The sequence below is a fragment of the Vitis vinifera genome, chromosome 13, assembly GCF_030704535.1.
Source record: "Vitis vinifera cultivar Pinot Noir 40024 chromosome 13, ASM3070453v1".
Lineage (NCBI taxonomy): Eukaryota > Viridiplantae > Streptophyta > Magnoliopsida > Vitales > Vitaceae > Vitis > Vitis vinifera.
The window spans coordinates 4,550,712-4,569,591 of NC_081817.1; the positions used below are offsets into that span (position 1 = coordinate 4,550,712).

At 34.6% G+C, this 18,880-nt stretch overlaps 1 protein-coding gene and 1 long non-coding RNA gene across 4 annotated transcripts; one reads left to right on the forward strand and one right to left on the reverse strand.

Moving 5' to 3' along the window:
* Positions 1-1,080: 1,080 nt before the first annotated feature.
* Positions 1,081-12,095, reverse strand: LOC104881122 (uncharacterized). Of its 3 annotated transcripts, none has more exons than XR_787136.3 (3): positions 11,666-12,095; positions 11,425-11,478; positions 1,081-1,274 (listed from the first exon to the last, which is right to left on the reverse strand). It is a non-coding gene; the product is annotated as an uncharacterized LOC104881122 (long non-coding RNA). The 3 variants fall into 3 exon arrangements; XR_002031555.2 differs by having other exon boundaries at positions 1,081-1,288; XR_009467237.1 differs by having other exon boundaries at positions 11,425-11,553.
* A 1,531-nt stretch (positions 12,096-13,626) lies between these two features.
* Positions 13,627-14,919, forward strand: LOC100266706 (uncharacterized). Its single transcript, XM_002279429.4, has one exon. The coding sequence runs from the start codon at positions 13,912-13,914 to the stop codon at positions 14,713-14,715; it is 804 nt and encodes a 267-aa protein (XP_002279465.1). The 5' UTR covers positions 13,627-13,911; the 3' UTR covers positions 14,716-14,919.
* Positions 14,920-18,880: the final 3,961 nt, after the last annotated feature.

An 18,880-nucleotide genomic window follows, 5' to 3' on the forward strand; every position in this document is an offset into this window, starting at 1 on the left:
TGTTTAATTTAGAATATATTTATTTAGTGAACAATTAAATCGAAATCTTGTCTAAATTGTTTTTAAAATTAATAAACCAATTTTTATCTATAAATTTATAATATTAATTACATCATTATTTGAGTTTCAAATTACTATTAAAAATCATTAAACTCATTAATCAAATATATTAAGATGATATTTGTTTTTTTGACTTTTTGTTGAAAACAATTTATTTTCAAAATTTAGGTTGTTTGTTTTTCTACTTTTTTATGACTTATTATAAATTTGTTACTAAATAAAGAAAGCCAAAATAAATAGTTTTTTATAAATAGAAAAAATAACATATTGGTTTTTTTTTTACTTTTTAATATTTAATAGAAATAAAATACTATAAAAACAAACAACCTAATATTTAACATTATTAAGCATTAAGATTTTATTTAGAATTAAGTAAAAAAAAATAAACACCACCTAAGTCTTATTCAATTTAGAATTTATTGTCAGAAAAAAAAATGATAAAAACATAAACAAAGAAGAAACTCATAAAATCACTCATACTTTCCATTCCACTACTGCAGGCCAAAAGAAGGGGAGATTTGTGTGTTCTCTTCCCTCGAGAATGGAATGTTGCACTGAATTCCTTGTGCCTATTGAGGAATATAAAAGTTTCCCGATTGTAAAGATCCTTATACCTCAAACAGCTAGGAAGGTGAGACTGGACCAATTTCATATGGAGCAAGAACCGATAGAATAAATGTGGACCGACAATATATTAAACATTGTCCAGGATTAAACTATCTTTTAACATGCAATTTATGATTTAATCTTGAGTATGGACCACCTAATGTGTAGAGCCCAATGCCATCACGGGCTTTAGATGATGGGCCTAAGGCCCGTGAGGCCCAATAACCAATGGGTATGGTCCCTAAGGTAGGAGGGTATAAAAGGCTTAGACTTGTGTCTTTTGGATCTATCACATCCTTTTGAAAGAACAGAACCGCTCTCTCTCCCACTCCCATTGCCTGAGAGAATCCAGAGAAAGGTGGTACCCTCCATCAGCCTTAGAAGATCCGTACCGTCTTCAAATTCACACATGGATTCAGGTTAGTACAATTTTTAATAGTAATCATGGCATAATTTCTTCATGTGATTCAATATACGATCCTGTATGATCATTGAATAGAATATGAAATCTTACAAGGACAGCAAGGACTTCACTTCATCTCCAGAAGAAAATTTCTTGATAGCACAGGAAAGAGACGATTCTCAGCCTCTAGATGAATGCATTAAGCCTACACAAAATCAACTGCAAATAGATCACGACTCAAAAACTAGTTCCCTATCCCGGCCCCATCTAAGGAGGGAGTGAAATTTACACCTCAGAGCAGTAAGCACCACGATAATGAAAGGCGGGTTATATGTAACATCAATCTTCTAATTTTTACCTGCTCTAGCATACAATAATAATCGATAAGCCCTCAGTTACCTTCTCCAAACTTTGAATCAAGATACATAACGTTTTTAAAAAATAAAATAAAAAATAAACAATTTCATGGCATCATTAATTAAAAAAAAAGTACACAGAACAGAAGATGAGTTACCCTTCAAGCAAAACAAAAAGGGAGAAAAAGAGCACTCCAAAAATAGCCTGACAAAGGGCCAGAATAAAAGACAAAAGAACACAAATATACAGCTTCGGAAGGCACAGTATCTCCAACAAAAACTTCTTAACTAGCAACCCACTTGCCAATGATTCTACTATCTGATCGGCCAAGCATGAGATCCACACAAAAGGACATCTGACCTTTAAGGACAAACTGAAACCCCATGCAGCAATAAATTCAATTTCCAGGGACCATGCCTCCTTTGAGAAACCTAAGAAATAAGTGTGTCAGTAAATCACCTTCCACAGAAAATTCGTGGAAATCGAAGGAGTAATCCCAAGTCAAGCCTTCCAACAACACTAGTAACTAAGTTGCTATAGCCAATCCCACCCCAGTAGACACTGAATGGGCAGTAACCACTCAACCTTCATGATCTCGAAACACTCTATCCATATTGATCCACCTTCATGATTTGAAACATCTGATCCTTTCCGTCTGTCCAGGATTCCCCAGAGTTAGCCATCAGCCCAATGGAGGAAAAACTCACTCAGAAAACAGAGTTGTTGGCTGCCTCCTCTCAAACCAAGCAGCTCTCAAATCCAGCGTTTTTACACTCAGCTGTCAGCTTTGAGAATTCTGGAATAATTGATACATATAGGGAAGAACGGAATACAATGCAACTCACATTCCAAAAGCCTCCGTATCCATGATGACCCTAACATTTTTCTCTAACCAATCAATCATAACAACGCAAGACTAAACACACAAAAAGAGCCCTACTCCTATTGTTTCCTCCAAACCCATAAAAGCAATGATCATTATATCTGCTACCTTTCTAGGGGTGCCCGAGCCAAACCAGCAGCTCTAAAAGTTCTATATTATGTAACTCCAACAGCAGTTGGGGAGGGAAGAAAGAGGCAATATATTGACTCACCACCATTCAAACATATCACACACTGCTTAGGTTTGAGTGCTTTATAAATCATTCTTTGTGGTAGCAAATCATTAGTATTGACCCTCTTGTTAGCCACAAGCTGGGCCAAGGCTCTCACCTTAGGTGCAGCTTTGGATTTTCATATGAAATTGGCCAAAGGGAAAGAGATTCACTCCTCAGATTTAGTAAAGAACACCACAAGAGGACAAAGACCTCATATTATACATGGTCTATTTGTCATGCAGAAACCATAAAAAATTAAAAAAATTAAAAAATTGAATTTCAAGATACATTGGGATTGAGATGCCAGATGTAAGGCCCCAATTTTTTCCTGTCTTTTTGTTTCATCTCTCAGCAACCAAAATGGACCAATAAAGAAATTGGAAAACACAAAAGGTGAACATTTCTGGTACTATCAACAAAGTGCATAACTATTCAAATGCAATTACAATGGACATAAAAAATCTAAAAATAAAACAAAACTCAAGACATCAGCTACTTTGTCCCTTGGAACGTGAAGAAACAGAAGGCTTGAAAAGTTGACTGTTGGAGCACAATCCAGAGAAAGAAGTTGTTTGAGGTTCAGAATTTGAAGGATGTGGGCGGTTTCCTTTCTTGAGTCATTACCTGAAATGTGATCTTCCAATCCCGAGGTTAATGCATTAGACTTGAGATCATATGGAGTTCCAATTTTGGCTCTAGATTGTCTTGAAGGTGCTTCCATTGCACCTAAATCTTCTTTTCTTTGTCCTTCTAGTCACATTTTCCCCATTATGTCAAGGAGCCTGGTGCACTACTTGATTCTAATAATGAAATATCAGTAAATACAGATATATCGGTAATTGGATTTTACGGATATATCAGTAATTGAATTTTATGGATATATTAGAAACATCGGAGAAATATTGGTGAATATTTTGACAAAAATATCAGTGATGAAAATTATTCAAAATTCATGGAAATATTTAGAAAAACTTCAAAAAATGATAAAATAAATCAAATATACATGTTAAAGTTATTTTCTAAACATAATTGACATAGATATGGTCAAAAAGAAAAATATCGGTAAGCAAGGATAAATCGATCTTAATAAATCATTATTTATCTAATCAAATTAATTTTAATTTATAAAATATTAAAAATTCATTATTATTATTATTTTTATTTTTATTTTAGTATTTTTTTTAATAAATGTATACTTTTAATATTTTAAAATAAAAAGGATAAATATAAAAAATTTAAAAGTGAAGTGATGGTAATTTTTTAAAATAGAATAAATGAGATAAATGATAATACATTTAATATTAAAACTATAATTTATTTAATTCAAATGCATTCAATAATGTAAAATAAATGATGATGCATATATGATTTTTTAATATTTATATTTTGTGTATTTAATTATCATATAAATGATATTAAAAAATATTTGTTGAGAAAATTATAATGACGGTTTTTATACATTTTTTTATTAATTAAATAAAATTCAAAGTAAAATTATTAAAATTAATTAATTAATTTTTTAATAATGGACTTTAACAAATTTATTATCAACATATATTATTAAGTGAGAATTTAGCCTAGTGGTAACCAGGCTTGACCCTAAGCTTTTTGGCCTTGGCCTCAGTTCGAGCAACAATGTAAACATTTTCAAAAAAGTTTGAAATTTGAAGGGGGCGTGGAAAACATCGGGAAATTTCTCAATAAATTGGCAAAAATGCCAAAAAAATCCCAATATTTCAGCGAAATTGCCGAAAAATCGACAAAAAGTCGACCGACCAATTATTGGTGAGGAATATCACATCGGTCTGCTCCGATAACCGAAATATTACCAATATTTTGTCGAAAAATTCCAACAATTCAAACCATGATTCTAATGTTGGCACTCCTTAGTCTATGGCATTAGTGTATAATGGAGCTCCTTTTGCCTCAAGTATCAAATAATGGGCTTCCCTTACATTTTAAAAAAGATAAATGGTGCAACAACCTTTCTTTGGAAGATTCATTGATAGTAGAGGTGTGGGAACAGGGTTGAGAGGGGGGTCAATGGAGTTCCTTCTTTTCAAAACTTTCAATGATTGGGAACTTGAGGATAAAATGGTCTGGATGGACTCCAAGTATGGCAAGTTCTTTGTCAAATTTTTCTACTCTTCCTTAGCCTAAGAAAGAAGAAAGTCTTTTCCTACAAGCATAGACTGAAACCCTTAGGCACCAGTGGTGGTGGCTTTTTTTTTTTCTATGGGAAGCCGTTTGGAGAAGGATTGGAGAAGGATTTTGATGCTAGATCAACTAAAAAAGGGGGATGGATAAGCCTGAATAAATGTTATACATGCAAAAACAAAGAAGAATTAGTTGATCATATGCACCCTTCTATAGGAGGAAACCTCTTAAGTTGGCATGGGTCCTTTGCAAAAAGAAACAAAAAAATGCTTGGATGGCCACTCCCTTGTGCTTGTTCTGGACTTTATGGAAAGAAAAAAATAGGAAGTCATTTGAAGATAGGAAGTAATTTGAAGATGTTGAATAAATGGACCAAGCATTGGTGCACCCTTTTCATAGGCATTGTTAATATATTTTATGTTTCGCCTATCAAGAAAAAAATTGTGTGGATCCCTAAAAACGGCAGTAAAGAGGATATTAAAGATTTTAGACCCATCTATTTGATTGGAGGATTTTACAAGTTTTTGGTGAAGATTTTGGCTAATAGACTTAAGAAAGTGATAGGAAAGGTGAGTTCTGAGTCCTAAAATGCTCCCGCTAATGGTAGACAGATTTTGGACATCATCCTCCTTGTCCATAAGGTTTTTTATTTAAGAGTTAAAAAGTATGACTTCTAATGTGATTTGCAAGTTATACATAGACAAGGCCTATGATCATACTAAATAGGAGTTCCTGATTTCAATGTTAGAGTTAATGACCTTTGGTCAAAAATGGATGAGTTGGATTAGATTTTACATTTCAAGAGTTTGGTCAACTATGCTAGACGATGGGACTTCTACTAGTTTCTTCTAAAGCACAAAAGGCTTAAGGCAAGGAGACATCCTACTCCTTATCAATTCATTTTTGGTGACGTTGGTCTTAACTTTTTCCTATAGAGGGTGATGGTAGGTGATTCTATCAAGGGCATTAAGGTGGAGGCTTATGGGGTGGCAGGGTTGACATTTTGCACCTTCTCTTTGTCAATGACACAGTTCTAACAGTTATCCTATGTTAGATGGATTCTTTTATGCTTTGAGGCTATTTGGGGTTTTACAATCAATTGAAGAAAAGCGAGCTACTACCAATATAAAGAGTGGAGGATATAGAGAGTTTAGCTATTGGGTTGGGATACAGGAGGGGTAGCTTCAAACCAAGTATTTATTTATGTCACTGGGTGCTTATTTCAAGTCCTATTCAGTATGGGATTCAGTCGAGAAAAGACTCAAGAGAAGATAAGCTTCATAGAAATGTCAATATCTTTCCAAAATGAAGGAGGTCAACTTTGTAGAAAAACACTCTCTCCAGCCTATCAATTTTTTTCTTATTGGTATCTGCAATTCTAGGGAAGGCAAGAATCGGGGTTTTTTTATCAGCAGGGAAGGCAAGAATCAGGTTGAAAAGAATTCAGAGGGATTTCCAATGAAGAAGGGGTATAATTGAAAAGAAAATCCATCTAGTTTTGTGGCCGACTGTTTGTTTGTTTTCAAAAGTCCAGTGGAGGCCTGGATATTAGGAGCATTGGGCATCTCCAAAAGGCACTACTGGCAAGTACCTTTGGAGATTTGCTACCAAGCGCAACAGCTTCTGGAGAAAGGTGATAATGCAGAAGTATGAGGGGAATGGAGGGAGGGTGGCATTCAAGTGAAGGTAGGGATGCTTATGACTCATACCTATGAAAATTCATAATGGTTGGTGAGGGTGACTTCTCTTGAGGATTAGACTTGCCATCAGCAATGGCCTTAAGGGTCAACTTTTGGCATGACCCTTGGTATGGTGAGGATCTTTTATAGAATCAATTTCTAAGGCTTTTGAATTTAACAGTCTAAGAGAATGTGTGAGTGGCAGGTTTTTTAGATGGGAAATTGATGAATCCTAGACTTAGAAAGATTTGTTTAGAGTGGAAGTTGATAAAGCGGATTCCTTATTGTAACTTTTAAACTCTTTCTCTATTTCAGGTGACTTGGAGGATTGGTTTGTTTGGAAGGATGATAGAAAGGAATCATTCTCCATCACATCATACTACTTATCTCTAGCCTCAATTGAAACTTCCACCTTCCTAGCTAAATTGATTTTTAGACCATCTCATGAAATGAGGGTAGAGTTTGGTTAATAGGTGTTATTGTGGCAAAGAATGCCCTGAATCTATAGCTCACACTCTCATTCATTGCAAGTAGATTGCTGGTTTGTGATCTATGGTGTTCTAATCATTCAATGTGTCTTTGGGTGATTCCCTATTTGGTAGAGATGTCCTTATTAGTTGGCATGGAACTTTGTTGGAGCCGAGCACAGGACTGTTTTAAGGTTGATACAATCTGTTTTATTTGTTTGTCACAAGATTACAATCAAAGTTGTATCAAGAAAAGAATTCAAAGGAATTTTCTTTGGTTAGGAGTAAAGAAAGGGAGGCAAGACCATCTTATAAATGGAGACCAAGTATGTAAGACTAAGGAAGAAGTGAAGTTGGATCTCAGGAGGATTTCTCTAAGGAATAAAACACTCCCATGGAAATGGTTGTGAAGGTGTCCTAATGAGAGGAACACTTTGTGGCACAAGGAGCACCTATGGATCATGGTCAAAGAGATGGAACACCAAAATTTTTCTTAAGTGGGCATGCAATCATCCTGGGAAAGCTATAGCGCCGGGATTTCTCTCATTTCTCTAACTTGTTTTTTGTTGCAGCATGGTTCAAAAAAAAATTGGTTTGGGAAAGATAATTGGCTAGAGTATCCACCTCTTAGTGGTCAATACCCAAATCTTCTCAAGATAGCAAGATCTAAAACTCCCTCGTCTCATCCCTTTTGTCCCTCTTTTTCTTTTCTCTTGGAACTTTTGTTTTTGCTGCAACTTCTCTATTACAGAAATGAAAAGCTTACACTTCTTATATCTTTTTTATTCAATGCAGCCTATTCAAAAAAAAAATTATAAAAAAATCTTGTTTAATCAACGTGCTCTTATCTTATCATATTCCTCCTAGATTTAAGGGTTTAGTTTTGAACTCTTTAGGCGTGCTCTCAGTCAACTCTTTTTTTCAGCTCTTTCTGAATCTAAGAACTTTCTTTCCAGCTAACTTGACTTGAAAATTTAAAATCCCACCAAAAGGACCTTTACATGGTTTGCATTGTATGTTATAGGTGAGGAGGTCTTACAAAGCTCTTAAGTGTTCTGTTGCATTGTATGATTGGAAAGTGGGGAATCAATTGATCATCTCTTCCTCTACTGTCCAATGGCTTTAGGTTTTGGCATAAGCTGGGAAAGAAGCATCATAAATATGATGATCATCTCCTTGTTACAAACTCCTTAAAGGCAGAACTCTGAGCTGGTGGCTAATCCGAATTTTGGGTTATTTGGCCAAAGAGGAAAATCAATATCTTTTAGGATGGTCTATGGAGGCCATCTAGAATTTGGTATACCTTTTTTTTTCCTCCTCTTTTGGATTCTAACATTGAAGCTTTTTTGGCACTTCTTTTAGCTTTATAATACTATATTAGAACCTTGTTTATAGGTATAAGAGGACCATTGACAAGTTATTTCCAGAATGAAAACTGCCTCCAGAGTGTTTGGTAAAGTTGGATGTTGATGGATGTTTTTGAACCACCTAGGACAGGGTCTGTTTGAAAATCATTCTCAATAACAGTTTTCTATTTTTTAGAACAAAAAATAGTTGTCTAACTATAAAAACATGTTTGACAAACTTTTACTTAAAAAACAGTTTTTAAAATTTTGTTTTGAAAACTTATTTTTTTTTTAACAAATTGAAATATTTTCAATTGTTTTTGTAGAATCTTTTGAACCAATGGCACAGAATGTTTCATAAGTCCTAACTTAGCTTATATCACACGATTCATAAAAAAAATAAAATAATAATAATAATAATAAAAAGCCCACGAACTCTCCAAGAATAGTGCATTATGAGCTCTATAGACCATGCTATTACAAAAGCATGTAATCATGCATACCATATTGCTACATAAAAAGAGGGCATAACACGGTAGTCCACTACTCTATTTCCAAGAGTGGAAAAATTAATGGATATGCAACCCCTCCCCAAGAACCATGTATCGGGTAAGCATGGACTCAAACCTAGAACCTACCATTCCTAAGTGGAAGTGCCTTACCACTTGAGCTGCTCATGGGAGTTAACTTTTGTGATCATTTTTACCAACTTGATATACCTTTTTGAGGGATCTTAAAACAAAGGAAAAGCTCAAGAGGCTCAAGAAGGTTCAAACTGACATTTTCTCATGCTAATCATTTGGAACTTTATGAACTCCACATAGGACTCTGTTAACCCACAAATGTAAAAGATCCTCTCTTCCCATTCTTGCAAGTCTAGAACCTTTCTATCAAAAGTTCTTATTGATCCTTTTAAACTCTGTTTAATCTTCTCTACTTCCCACATGACCCCAACAATACACAATCTCATTCCACATACAATGTCTTAAAAAACCATACAACCTATTGTCTTTTATAGCATTAGATAATTCTTGTTTGGAATTTCATCACGAGTGAATAAACAACTTTTGGAGCAAAGATTTTTTGAGGTGTCAAGCAACAAATTGAATAATTCACCCCATATATCAAAACATTTCAAAATAAATAATTTATTTTAGGTTCAATATATATATTTTGATAGGAGTTGGAATCGATATGCTAGATGCAAATAGATAATATCTTGTAAATTATCTCTCTTTTTTGTCAATTGGCATTTTTTTTATCCTTTATTTTATGTTCCTTAATGAGTACTATTAATCATCTTTATTCACTATTATTAGTTGTCAATATTTTTAACATTGTCTTTTATACGAACTTTCCATGTATCTTTAGCCAATTTTAATTTTTGTTGGCCACCTATTAGTTTTAACTTTTATTTGCTCATAAAAAATAATAATAATAAATAAAACAAAATCATATAGAAAAAAATAAAGTCAAGAGTTGGAAAAGGTTGTGGCCTTCACTCATTGTAGTTTTAGCTTCTTCAAAGTTGAGCTATTAAAAAAATACAACTAATTCAAAACTATTTTATTGTTTTTCTACTACCTTTGTACCAACCAAGGGGGCAAAGAAGAGGCTTCAGTGCTTCACATGCTTATTAGTTCTCATGATGCATATGGAGAGTTTCTAATTCATTGTCTCTAATACAGACTTTCCCACTTAAATACTATTACTATGTGATTTATCTTGCATTCCATCTAATTACAATACATATATCCCGACATTTCTATTATTAAATCATTTAAAACCCCTCTCAACATGCCAACTCCCTCTATGCCCTAGCTCCTCTATCTCCCTATCAACAAGAGAATTAATTATATTTCATCCATATTTCATTTTTCACTTTTGATACATTTTTGTTGACTGTTCTTTAGAAAAAAAATCTTTTAAGAAATATTTAGGCCAAAATGACAAAATAATCCCCACTTTGAAAACATAAGCCCCACATGTTAAAAATTGTAAATATAACCTCAGTTGAACATAAATATCTGCTTTTTTAAGTGTTTTGACATAAGATGTGCATACAAAAATTGATGGATGGCATTTTGTCACAAAAAAAAAAAAAAGAACGTAATATTTCAAATTTTTAAAAAGTGTGAGTTATTTTTTCCAATTTAGGGATTATTTTTTCCCTTTTAATAAAACATCCCTTCTTTTAAATTGATGTATAAAAATTTAAATTCAAAATTACAGCAATCAATCAATATGTAAACTGCCCTCACCATCCCCCGTTCATATAGCATGTGTTTCTCCTTTAACTTCTAGACTTTTATACACCCTTTTTTGTCATATGACCACTGTGCTCAGGTTCATTATATTCTTTAATAATCTAATTGAATTTAGAGTTCAAATTCATTATGAAAGAATTTCCTTTCATAATTTGCCAAGCCTAAATACCTAGAACAATATTTAATCAGGTAAAGTTATTCATCAACCATAGATGGGTCATGGGAAATAAGTTTTTCCATAATAACCACCCCTTCCTTTTATTAGCTAGGAGTATCTAAAGAAATGCATCCTGAATCTCCCATATAGAGCAAAACTTCTACCATGGAGCCAGAGACACAGCAGCGAAACATGATTAATGAGTAATAATAATATTCTGCTTTTTTCTCACTTTTTTGTTGGATAAAATATGTAATTGCGATTAAGGATTCGAATAAAGGCCCAAAATCACCCTCTTGATATTCTGCCTCAAAATAGAAGGATCTCGGAACTACATTTGCAAGTCAAAGATTGAAACTCATATTCTTCATTGTGTACTTAAATAAATTGGAACTCATATTCTTTATTGATTACTTTGATTTCTTACCTTCAAGTAAACCAACAAAAACCTTGCTAAAATGCAAAAGAAAACATCCACCAATTCCCAGTACTATGAGAGATGTCATAAACGGTCTGCGTGTTATGTAGAAACCAGGAGAAAAATACAGGAAACTTGGAATCACATCACGAGTTAAAAATGAAATGGTAATCGTAAGATTCCAAATTTTCCTGTCTTTTCCTCTGATCATCGATCAACCAAACCAAAACACACACACAAAATAAAACAAAATGAAAACAATAAACACGAAAAAAAACAATCGAGAGCAAGAAAACCAAGAAAAGAAAAGAAAAAAGACATTTCTAGTACAGCCAATGCACGATATACAAGAATTTAAAAGTGATCGCAATGGAAATGGAAACGGAAACTCCAATAGAACAAAACAAAACCTGAGGCGTCTGCTGCATCGTCCCTTGCCCACTTTGATCTGGCCGATAGTCAACCTGGATTGTGAATCTTCCACGATTCAGCAAATAAATTTTACGATTCGGAAATTTCGAAATTCAAACGATGAAACCCTCAAAAAAAAAAACTGTAAATCTTTCCACTACACAGAGTACGTTAAAAATGATGTTATGACTAGAAACAACTCCGTTTTTCAAATCAAAGGACCAATGAGGAAAAATGTACCTTTGAGCGTTCTCATTGACTGGCAATTCGGAGTGGTTCGGAATGAGAGAATTGCTCGGAAGTTCGTTTTCATCGGCATCGACCAATGAGGGCTCGAACCGACTAGGATTGGGTGGAGCCGGTGGCGAGATATAAAGGTCAAATAAAACAGAACCAAAAATAAAAATTGCACCAACCCTGGAGCACTCAAAATTATACTCATCTTTGTGCTTATAGAATTGTCATGGAAAACTTTTATACAAATAAATGCTTTGGTGTTTGAATTTGATAAGAGGTGGGAAAATGATATAGAAAAAATTTAGAGAGGTATGAGCTTATTGTAATTTCTCATTGATAAGACTCGTAACGACTCTAGAGCGCCATGATCAAAAGAAGATGTACTAGTAGCAAAGTAGATATAACGTACCTCCAAAAGGAATAATTCAATAGCATATACTTCTCAAATGTCATATTAATAATGTTCATGGGTGTTGGTGCATTGTCATTGCTTGCCCTGTTTTAGAACCTTCCCTTATATATAGCTAAACAACTTTTCATGTGTTGTGTTTTCATTAATCTAATATATAACTGGAAAATATTATTCAGGATTTGGAATGAAATCGTGTTTGCATTAACACGATTGATTTCGAGTTATTTTCTTCATGGATGGTTTGTGTAGCTATCAAACTAGGATGCTTGGTTGTCGTCTTTATCGTGGTTACTCGAGTGCCCACTTCAATATGTGCCTATTGTTTTCAGTGAGGATGACCCTTTGGAAACTAATAAAGTCCACAAATTATATATAATGATTTTAAATAATTGTCATATCAATACAGCCAAGCTTGAGGGTTATTGAAAATTAGGTATGTGGATTTTATGGATTTTAGATAACGCGTCAATATATGTACAAAAGAGAATATGTATTTAAAAAAAAAATACAAATGATTAACCCTTTTGAACAAGGTACTTTTAATATTTTTTTCTTCATTTGCATCTATTTCATACTTTGTAATTAAAAACTTATTAACTTAAGCATTGCAATCAAATCATATAAATTCAATTTAGAGGTTCTTGTTTGTTATGATTCATGAATAAAGTTTGTTTTTCCTACATCGTGTTGAATAGTTATGGTTGATGTTAAACTATTGAAGTTTGATATCATCTATGTGAAAGTTCTTAAAATAAAGAAGGCACTTAACCCTCCTTGCATTTATCTTAGTGAAAAGGTTATGATCCAAATTGTTATTCTAATGGAATTAGAGTTGCAACTGGATAAGTTGATTAAATTGATGATCGATCCAAGTCCAATTCGAATTAAAATGCAATTAACTCAAACTCAATTTAACTTGACCTCTAATTCGAGCTACTCAATCCAATTTCATTTTTTAAAATTCAAGTTAAACTCGATCGAATTAGATTTGGGTTGATTGGGTTAAACTCAAGTTGATCGAGTTACCCTTAACTTAATTAGATTGTATGATTTAAAATCCACACATAATAGTTTTTATTTTTATTTTTTATATTTATAATAAAATTTAAATAATAAATAACACAAGAGGTTCAAGACGATAATACAAAAATGAAAATAAATTTCCATATCTTTTTTTTTTATAAAAAAAAATGCATGATATAAAAGTAAAATTAACTTATATAATTAAAAAAATATAAAAAAATATGATATAATTCTAATATGATATTTTTTTAAAAATTTGAAAAGAAAATAAATATTATCATATAGAATAATAAACATTATAAATATTACATAAATATCAAAATGTTGTTGGAACCTCGAGCCCAACCTAAATTAAGCTGGGATTGAGAAAATTTAACTCAATCTCAATCCAAATAATGAAAATATTTACCCAATTTCATTCAAACATCATGTTGAGCTCGGATCAGGTTGGGCCAACCTGTAAAAGTTGCACCCCAAAATTAAATGCAACAATTGTGCCAAAACATGTCAATGATGCCAATACTGCTTTCAGTTGGTTAAAGTAAACCGTTTGTGTTTCAAAGCCTAAACGGCGGAGCAGCATGTTAAGCATTAAAGGTGAGTGGACAAATGTCACAAATAATATAAAAATGATGCTCGACGAAGGCAAAACTATTTTGACCAAAGCCAGAAACACAACGTAAAGGCTCGCTTCTACCTCTATTATGAATGTGTGATCAGCCAAGTGCAAAGTGTCATATTACGTTGACAACAGTGTCCGTCATTGGCCTATCCCTTACACTGTTCCCCAAGCAGCGCACGTTAGAACCAACCTATGGCATCATCTCGTCCTCTGGACATCGACCTCACCGTCGTCTCCGCTAAGCACCTCCAGAACGTTAACTGGAAACATGGTGAACTCAAGCCTTACGCCATCTTCTGGGTCGACCCGGACCGCCGGCTTGCTACCAAACCAGACGAATCCGGCTCGACTTGTCCTGTCTGGAACGAGCGGTTCACCGTCTCCGTCAACCTTCCCCTCCACGACTCAGTCCTCACTCTCGAAGTCTTCCATTCCAAACCCTCCGAGACCCCCAAACCCCTGGTTGGATCGCTCCAAGTCCCCCTCAAAGACCTGGTCGACTCGGACGATTCCAACCGCATCAAAACATTCCAACTCCGCCGTCCCTCCGGCCGTCCCCAAGGCAAGATCCGCGTAAAACTTGCCATCCGAGAACGCCCCTCACCCCCGGCGCCCGATTACTATCTTACCCCACCGGTGTCCTTCTATTATTCCAGTGCCCCTCCTCCACCTGCGCCTAATCCTGTAGGATACTCCCACCTATCGCATACCATTCCTCTCCCTCCTCCGGTGCCTCAATCGCCGTCTCCGCATCCCTACGGTACCTTTTGCAATCCTTATCCTGGCTACTACGGGTACTACTCGCGGGCGCCGCCGCCTCCGAGGCCGTTCTTTGATTGGTCGGCGAATTACGGTGGGCCATCTGCGCCGGTTGATCATTCGCCCTATGATCAGAAGCAAATGGGGGTAAAGTACGAGGAGGCAAAGATCAAAGACAGGGCCGAGAGTGAATTGGGTGCTCGGGACTATTACAAAGATCATCGCTTTGATTACTAATAAAATTCTAGGGTTTGGGTCCCCATGCCAGAGGTAATATTGAACATCTGGCACTCAATATTAGCTTTCCCATTTTATGGCATATTTGTATATAAAACTATCTTGATTGTGGGTATATCTCAGGGCCATTGAATGCTTTGTTGATGAAAAGCCATGTGATATGAATGAATGAATGAATGAATAAATGGTGGTTCTTTTGAGCAATTCTTGCTTCCATTTTTGGGATGGCGTTTATTGAATTGTTGTCCAAGTGTTTATATGAATATCTACCATGGAGCATATTGAATGGAGTTCTAATGCGTAGGTCTGCACACAAGATACAACCTTTCTTATGAATCTTTCCAAATGGTGGATGTGATAATGATTTTGTGTTTAATGTTGATTGCTAGTGATCTACATTTTAGCTGATGATTTTAGTTACTGCTTAGGGGCACTAAGTAAGAAGGTATAAATAGGATTCAAATGAACACATAGAATTGTAGCTTCAATGAAGTAAAATGTAAAAATGAGGGAATACTGAGAATTGACTGTAGGGGACACCCGAAAAAAGTGACCATTCAACATTTTGGAACATCAGTGCATGTGTATCAAATTAAAAGAAAATATTAATAAGACAGATATAAGGCAAACCATATTGGTTTTACCTATCAAAAAAAAAAAGATATAAGGCAAGCCATACAATGTAGTTCAGAATGCTGGATTATCAAGAAATGACTTTGTTGTACAGGATCTTGTCGTGTCCTAAGACCAGAGTTAGCCTTTTCTTTGTGTTATTTTGGGCTAGGCATTCTATTTTGTGTACAAAATCAAATTCAAGGTCTTCTTATGTCTTTGTCTCCCAAGTTGGTCATGAGCAGCCAAGGACATATTCCCATACATGCATTTGGATGAATTTTGGTATTTTTATGTTAGCTTCATTTGGCTTGTAAGCCTGCTATAGGGGAACGTTTTAAAGGTGCTTTTGAGGTGACGAGAAGAGTACCCAAGTTTAGCTGCAGGAGATTTCTTTGCATCTTGGGAGGGTAAGGCTCTTCATTTTCGTCCCTTTATTTGTTCCTTCAAATTTTCAAGGCGTTGCAGCCATGCATCCCTAGAACTATTTATTTTGAGAGCACCCAAATTGGATCCTGTTTCTACCTAGTTTTGGTTTATATTATTCTTTTCTTATCTTTTCTCTGTTGTTCTTGATTTAGGAGTTTGTTTGCTCTTTTGCTCACTAGGAATAGTTTTCATTCCCCTTTTTTCATTTCCCAATCTTCCCTTATCCAACTAGGAAGCCTTAATTGCATTTGACAAGTTAGCTTCAGATTTAGCGGTATTGCTGTTTGGCTGCTCTACTTTATCATAACATGTCTATAGAATTAAGCATAGCTAAATGGGGATCTTTTAGATGATAAGTAGCAAGACAGGAAAGGACAGAAAAAGGGGTAGTAAATACTTATATGAAACACTAGAGGTAGCATTTATAGAGAAAGCCTCTAAAATGATTTGGTTGCTTGCAATTTGGGTGAAATTGAGGGTGCTTCAAGGGGAAGTCCGCAAGAGGTTCAAAAGGACTGATTGAGGAGCTGTGAGAGAAGGCATGAGGGGCCAGGGTTGACATAAAAAATATAACCTAAAGCTAAATTTTGAACCGTGAAAAAGTAATATTTGGTGGCCCTAGACACCTTGGAGTCAATATCTTGTTTGACGTAGTTCCCTTGACGTTAACCTTATATGCCAAACTTTTGCAACTTCCTGATTTTCTTTTCCTTTTCATCCTAAGATGTTCCTTTGCATCCTAGGACGTGCAGAGCATGCACTTAACAGCCTTTTAGTTTGGGGAATTACCCTATGGAAACGAGACTAGGTCATTTGCATACTCCATGAAAGTGGACTCTTGTAATGGGGAAGGATTTCACATTGGCTTATCATGAAAGGAGGATATAGGGTGACAAATCATGCAGGGCCTCCTTGATCCTTTTTTGTTTTAGCAAGAGTCAACAAGTTTCATGTGGTTTTGGGACAACTAAATATTGCTTCCATGAATTTCTTCTTCTTCTCCTCCTTTTTTGTTCTAAATCAGAAATTTATGGTTCCCATAACCTTTGGAACCCCTTATAAACCCGCCCCAGCCCTTTACCACTTGAGTCAGGCCTTAAGGAACTTTGGCGCTCAACTAGGCTATTTGATGTGATCATCTTGATGTGATCAAATGAGTGAATATTCAAAGTGTATAAAGAAGGGAGTAAACCCAATCGATGGGCCACCAAGCCAGACTTTGACTTCATTTTTTCTAATGTATTGTCTGAGGACTGAGGAATATGGTAGATGCTTGGAGAAATGTAATTGTTCCCTCAAGGGTTCTCCATCCATGCTTTACCAACATTTCATAGCATTTTTGACATTTTAATCAGTGTGTGAAATGACTTGTCCAATGTAACCATTTACTGAGGTTATATAGAAGCATCAGGTGTGAGTGAGTCCAGTTATGTTCCCATATTTCACTAATTTTGAAGCAAATCTTTTGTAATCCAACTGTTCAACTTAATAATAAGAAGGTTGGACCCTCTACTATTATGCAAGGCCTACTGTATAAGGAGAAGCGATTACTGATTAGGGCGATTAAGTTTTTGCATGTCTTTCAAAAACTGGATGGACAGGACCTGGTTTTCAGGGTGGCCCAAAGTTAGCCTAAGTTGGGCCAAAAATAGTAAACAACGGTTGGAAGCTTAAACTGAGCCCAATATTGTCTGTACCCCACGGCTGAGATCAGGACATGAGTGCGTCACACTGGATCACCAATGTTAGCCCCTTTTTGGGTTAGCCCAAATCCTCATCTTGGGCAGCCCGTTTACCTAAACCAGTTCGATTACCAAGCTGAATCCATATTATTTTTATAATATATATTATAGAACTAATGATCATGTGTGATAATAATAGATTATAGATGGTAAGAGCAATATTTACTGAATTTTATTGGAATTAAATAAGTTGGTATTTTAAATTTTTAAGAGTACAATTGGCCATCTGGATTGGTGGATGAGCCTCTGAAAAAGGCTTGTTTAATTTTGTTATCTAGATTAATTTTTCATGATACACTTTAGAAAACCAAAATAAAAATAAACACTATTATATACTATTATTATATATTCAATGGTCATGAGAGTATAAATTATTATTATCGTGAAATTAAGGTTTGGTTAATTTCAGTTTTAATGATAATAAATAAGGTTAGAATTAATAATTTATTTTAAATGTGTTTAGACAAAAAGATTTCCAAAGATAAATTAAGTCAAAAGGAAAATCAAGAAGAAAAAGATTTCAAAGAAAAAATCAATCAAGACTATTTGTCTAAGATATTTTTACGAAGTTATTGGTGCATTAGGATGATACATTTCATTTTTTTAAGCACCTGGAATCATCCAAGTGCATAAAATCGGTTTTATTCTTTTATAAATTGGATTAATAACTGTTTTAAATGAAAATCATTTTTGTTTAATGCTAGTCATAGTTAAAAAGATATTCAAAACTTATCCAAACAGTTTTACTTAAAAACTTTATGTTAAATATGCAAAAGTTGCAAAAGATATAAAGTCCATTTATGTATCTTTGAATGGTTTTTAATCTTAATTTTTCACATTGAAACAATTCAAGTCATTTGTGCATCATTTTCTCATTTTTTTTTTTCTATTTGTTTGACTAGTGGTGGACCGATTGAACCAAATGATTGATCGATTCATGAAAATTTTCTAAGTGGTAAAAGCTTGTTTCAACCCATTGAATTGGTGATTGACTGGTTGAGTTCCCATGACCTAATAGTAATCGTTACTGGTTGACTCCAAACCATGCCTAACGCCTAGTTTGGGCTTCAAACTCATATTTCAAGGTTTCAAACTTCTTATATTGAATGAGAAGAGTTAAAAATCCTTATTGAATTCATGTGAGCCTTATGGGAGTGCTTTTTTTAGTGCACTTTGCTTTAAAATTTGCATATCTATTAGGGCACCTCAATTCTAGTTTATCTTGTATCTATTTGATTTTAAACATGCACTAGGATTTTGTAAGATCAACTTTTTTTTTTTTATTATTATTTTTTATAATCTTTGTTGGGTGAACTTAAGTATAGGGCATCACTTGTAAGAAAATCTAAATGTGAGGTATTATTTGGGGAATTCAAAAGTGA

Excerpts from the sequence above, each read along its gene's own strand:
- LOC100266706 (XM_002279429.4), top strand. The coding sequence starts at position 13,912 with ATGGCATCATCTCGTCCTCTGGACATCGACCTCACCGTCGTCTCCGCT.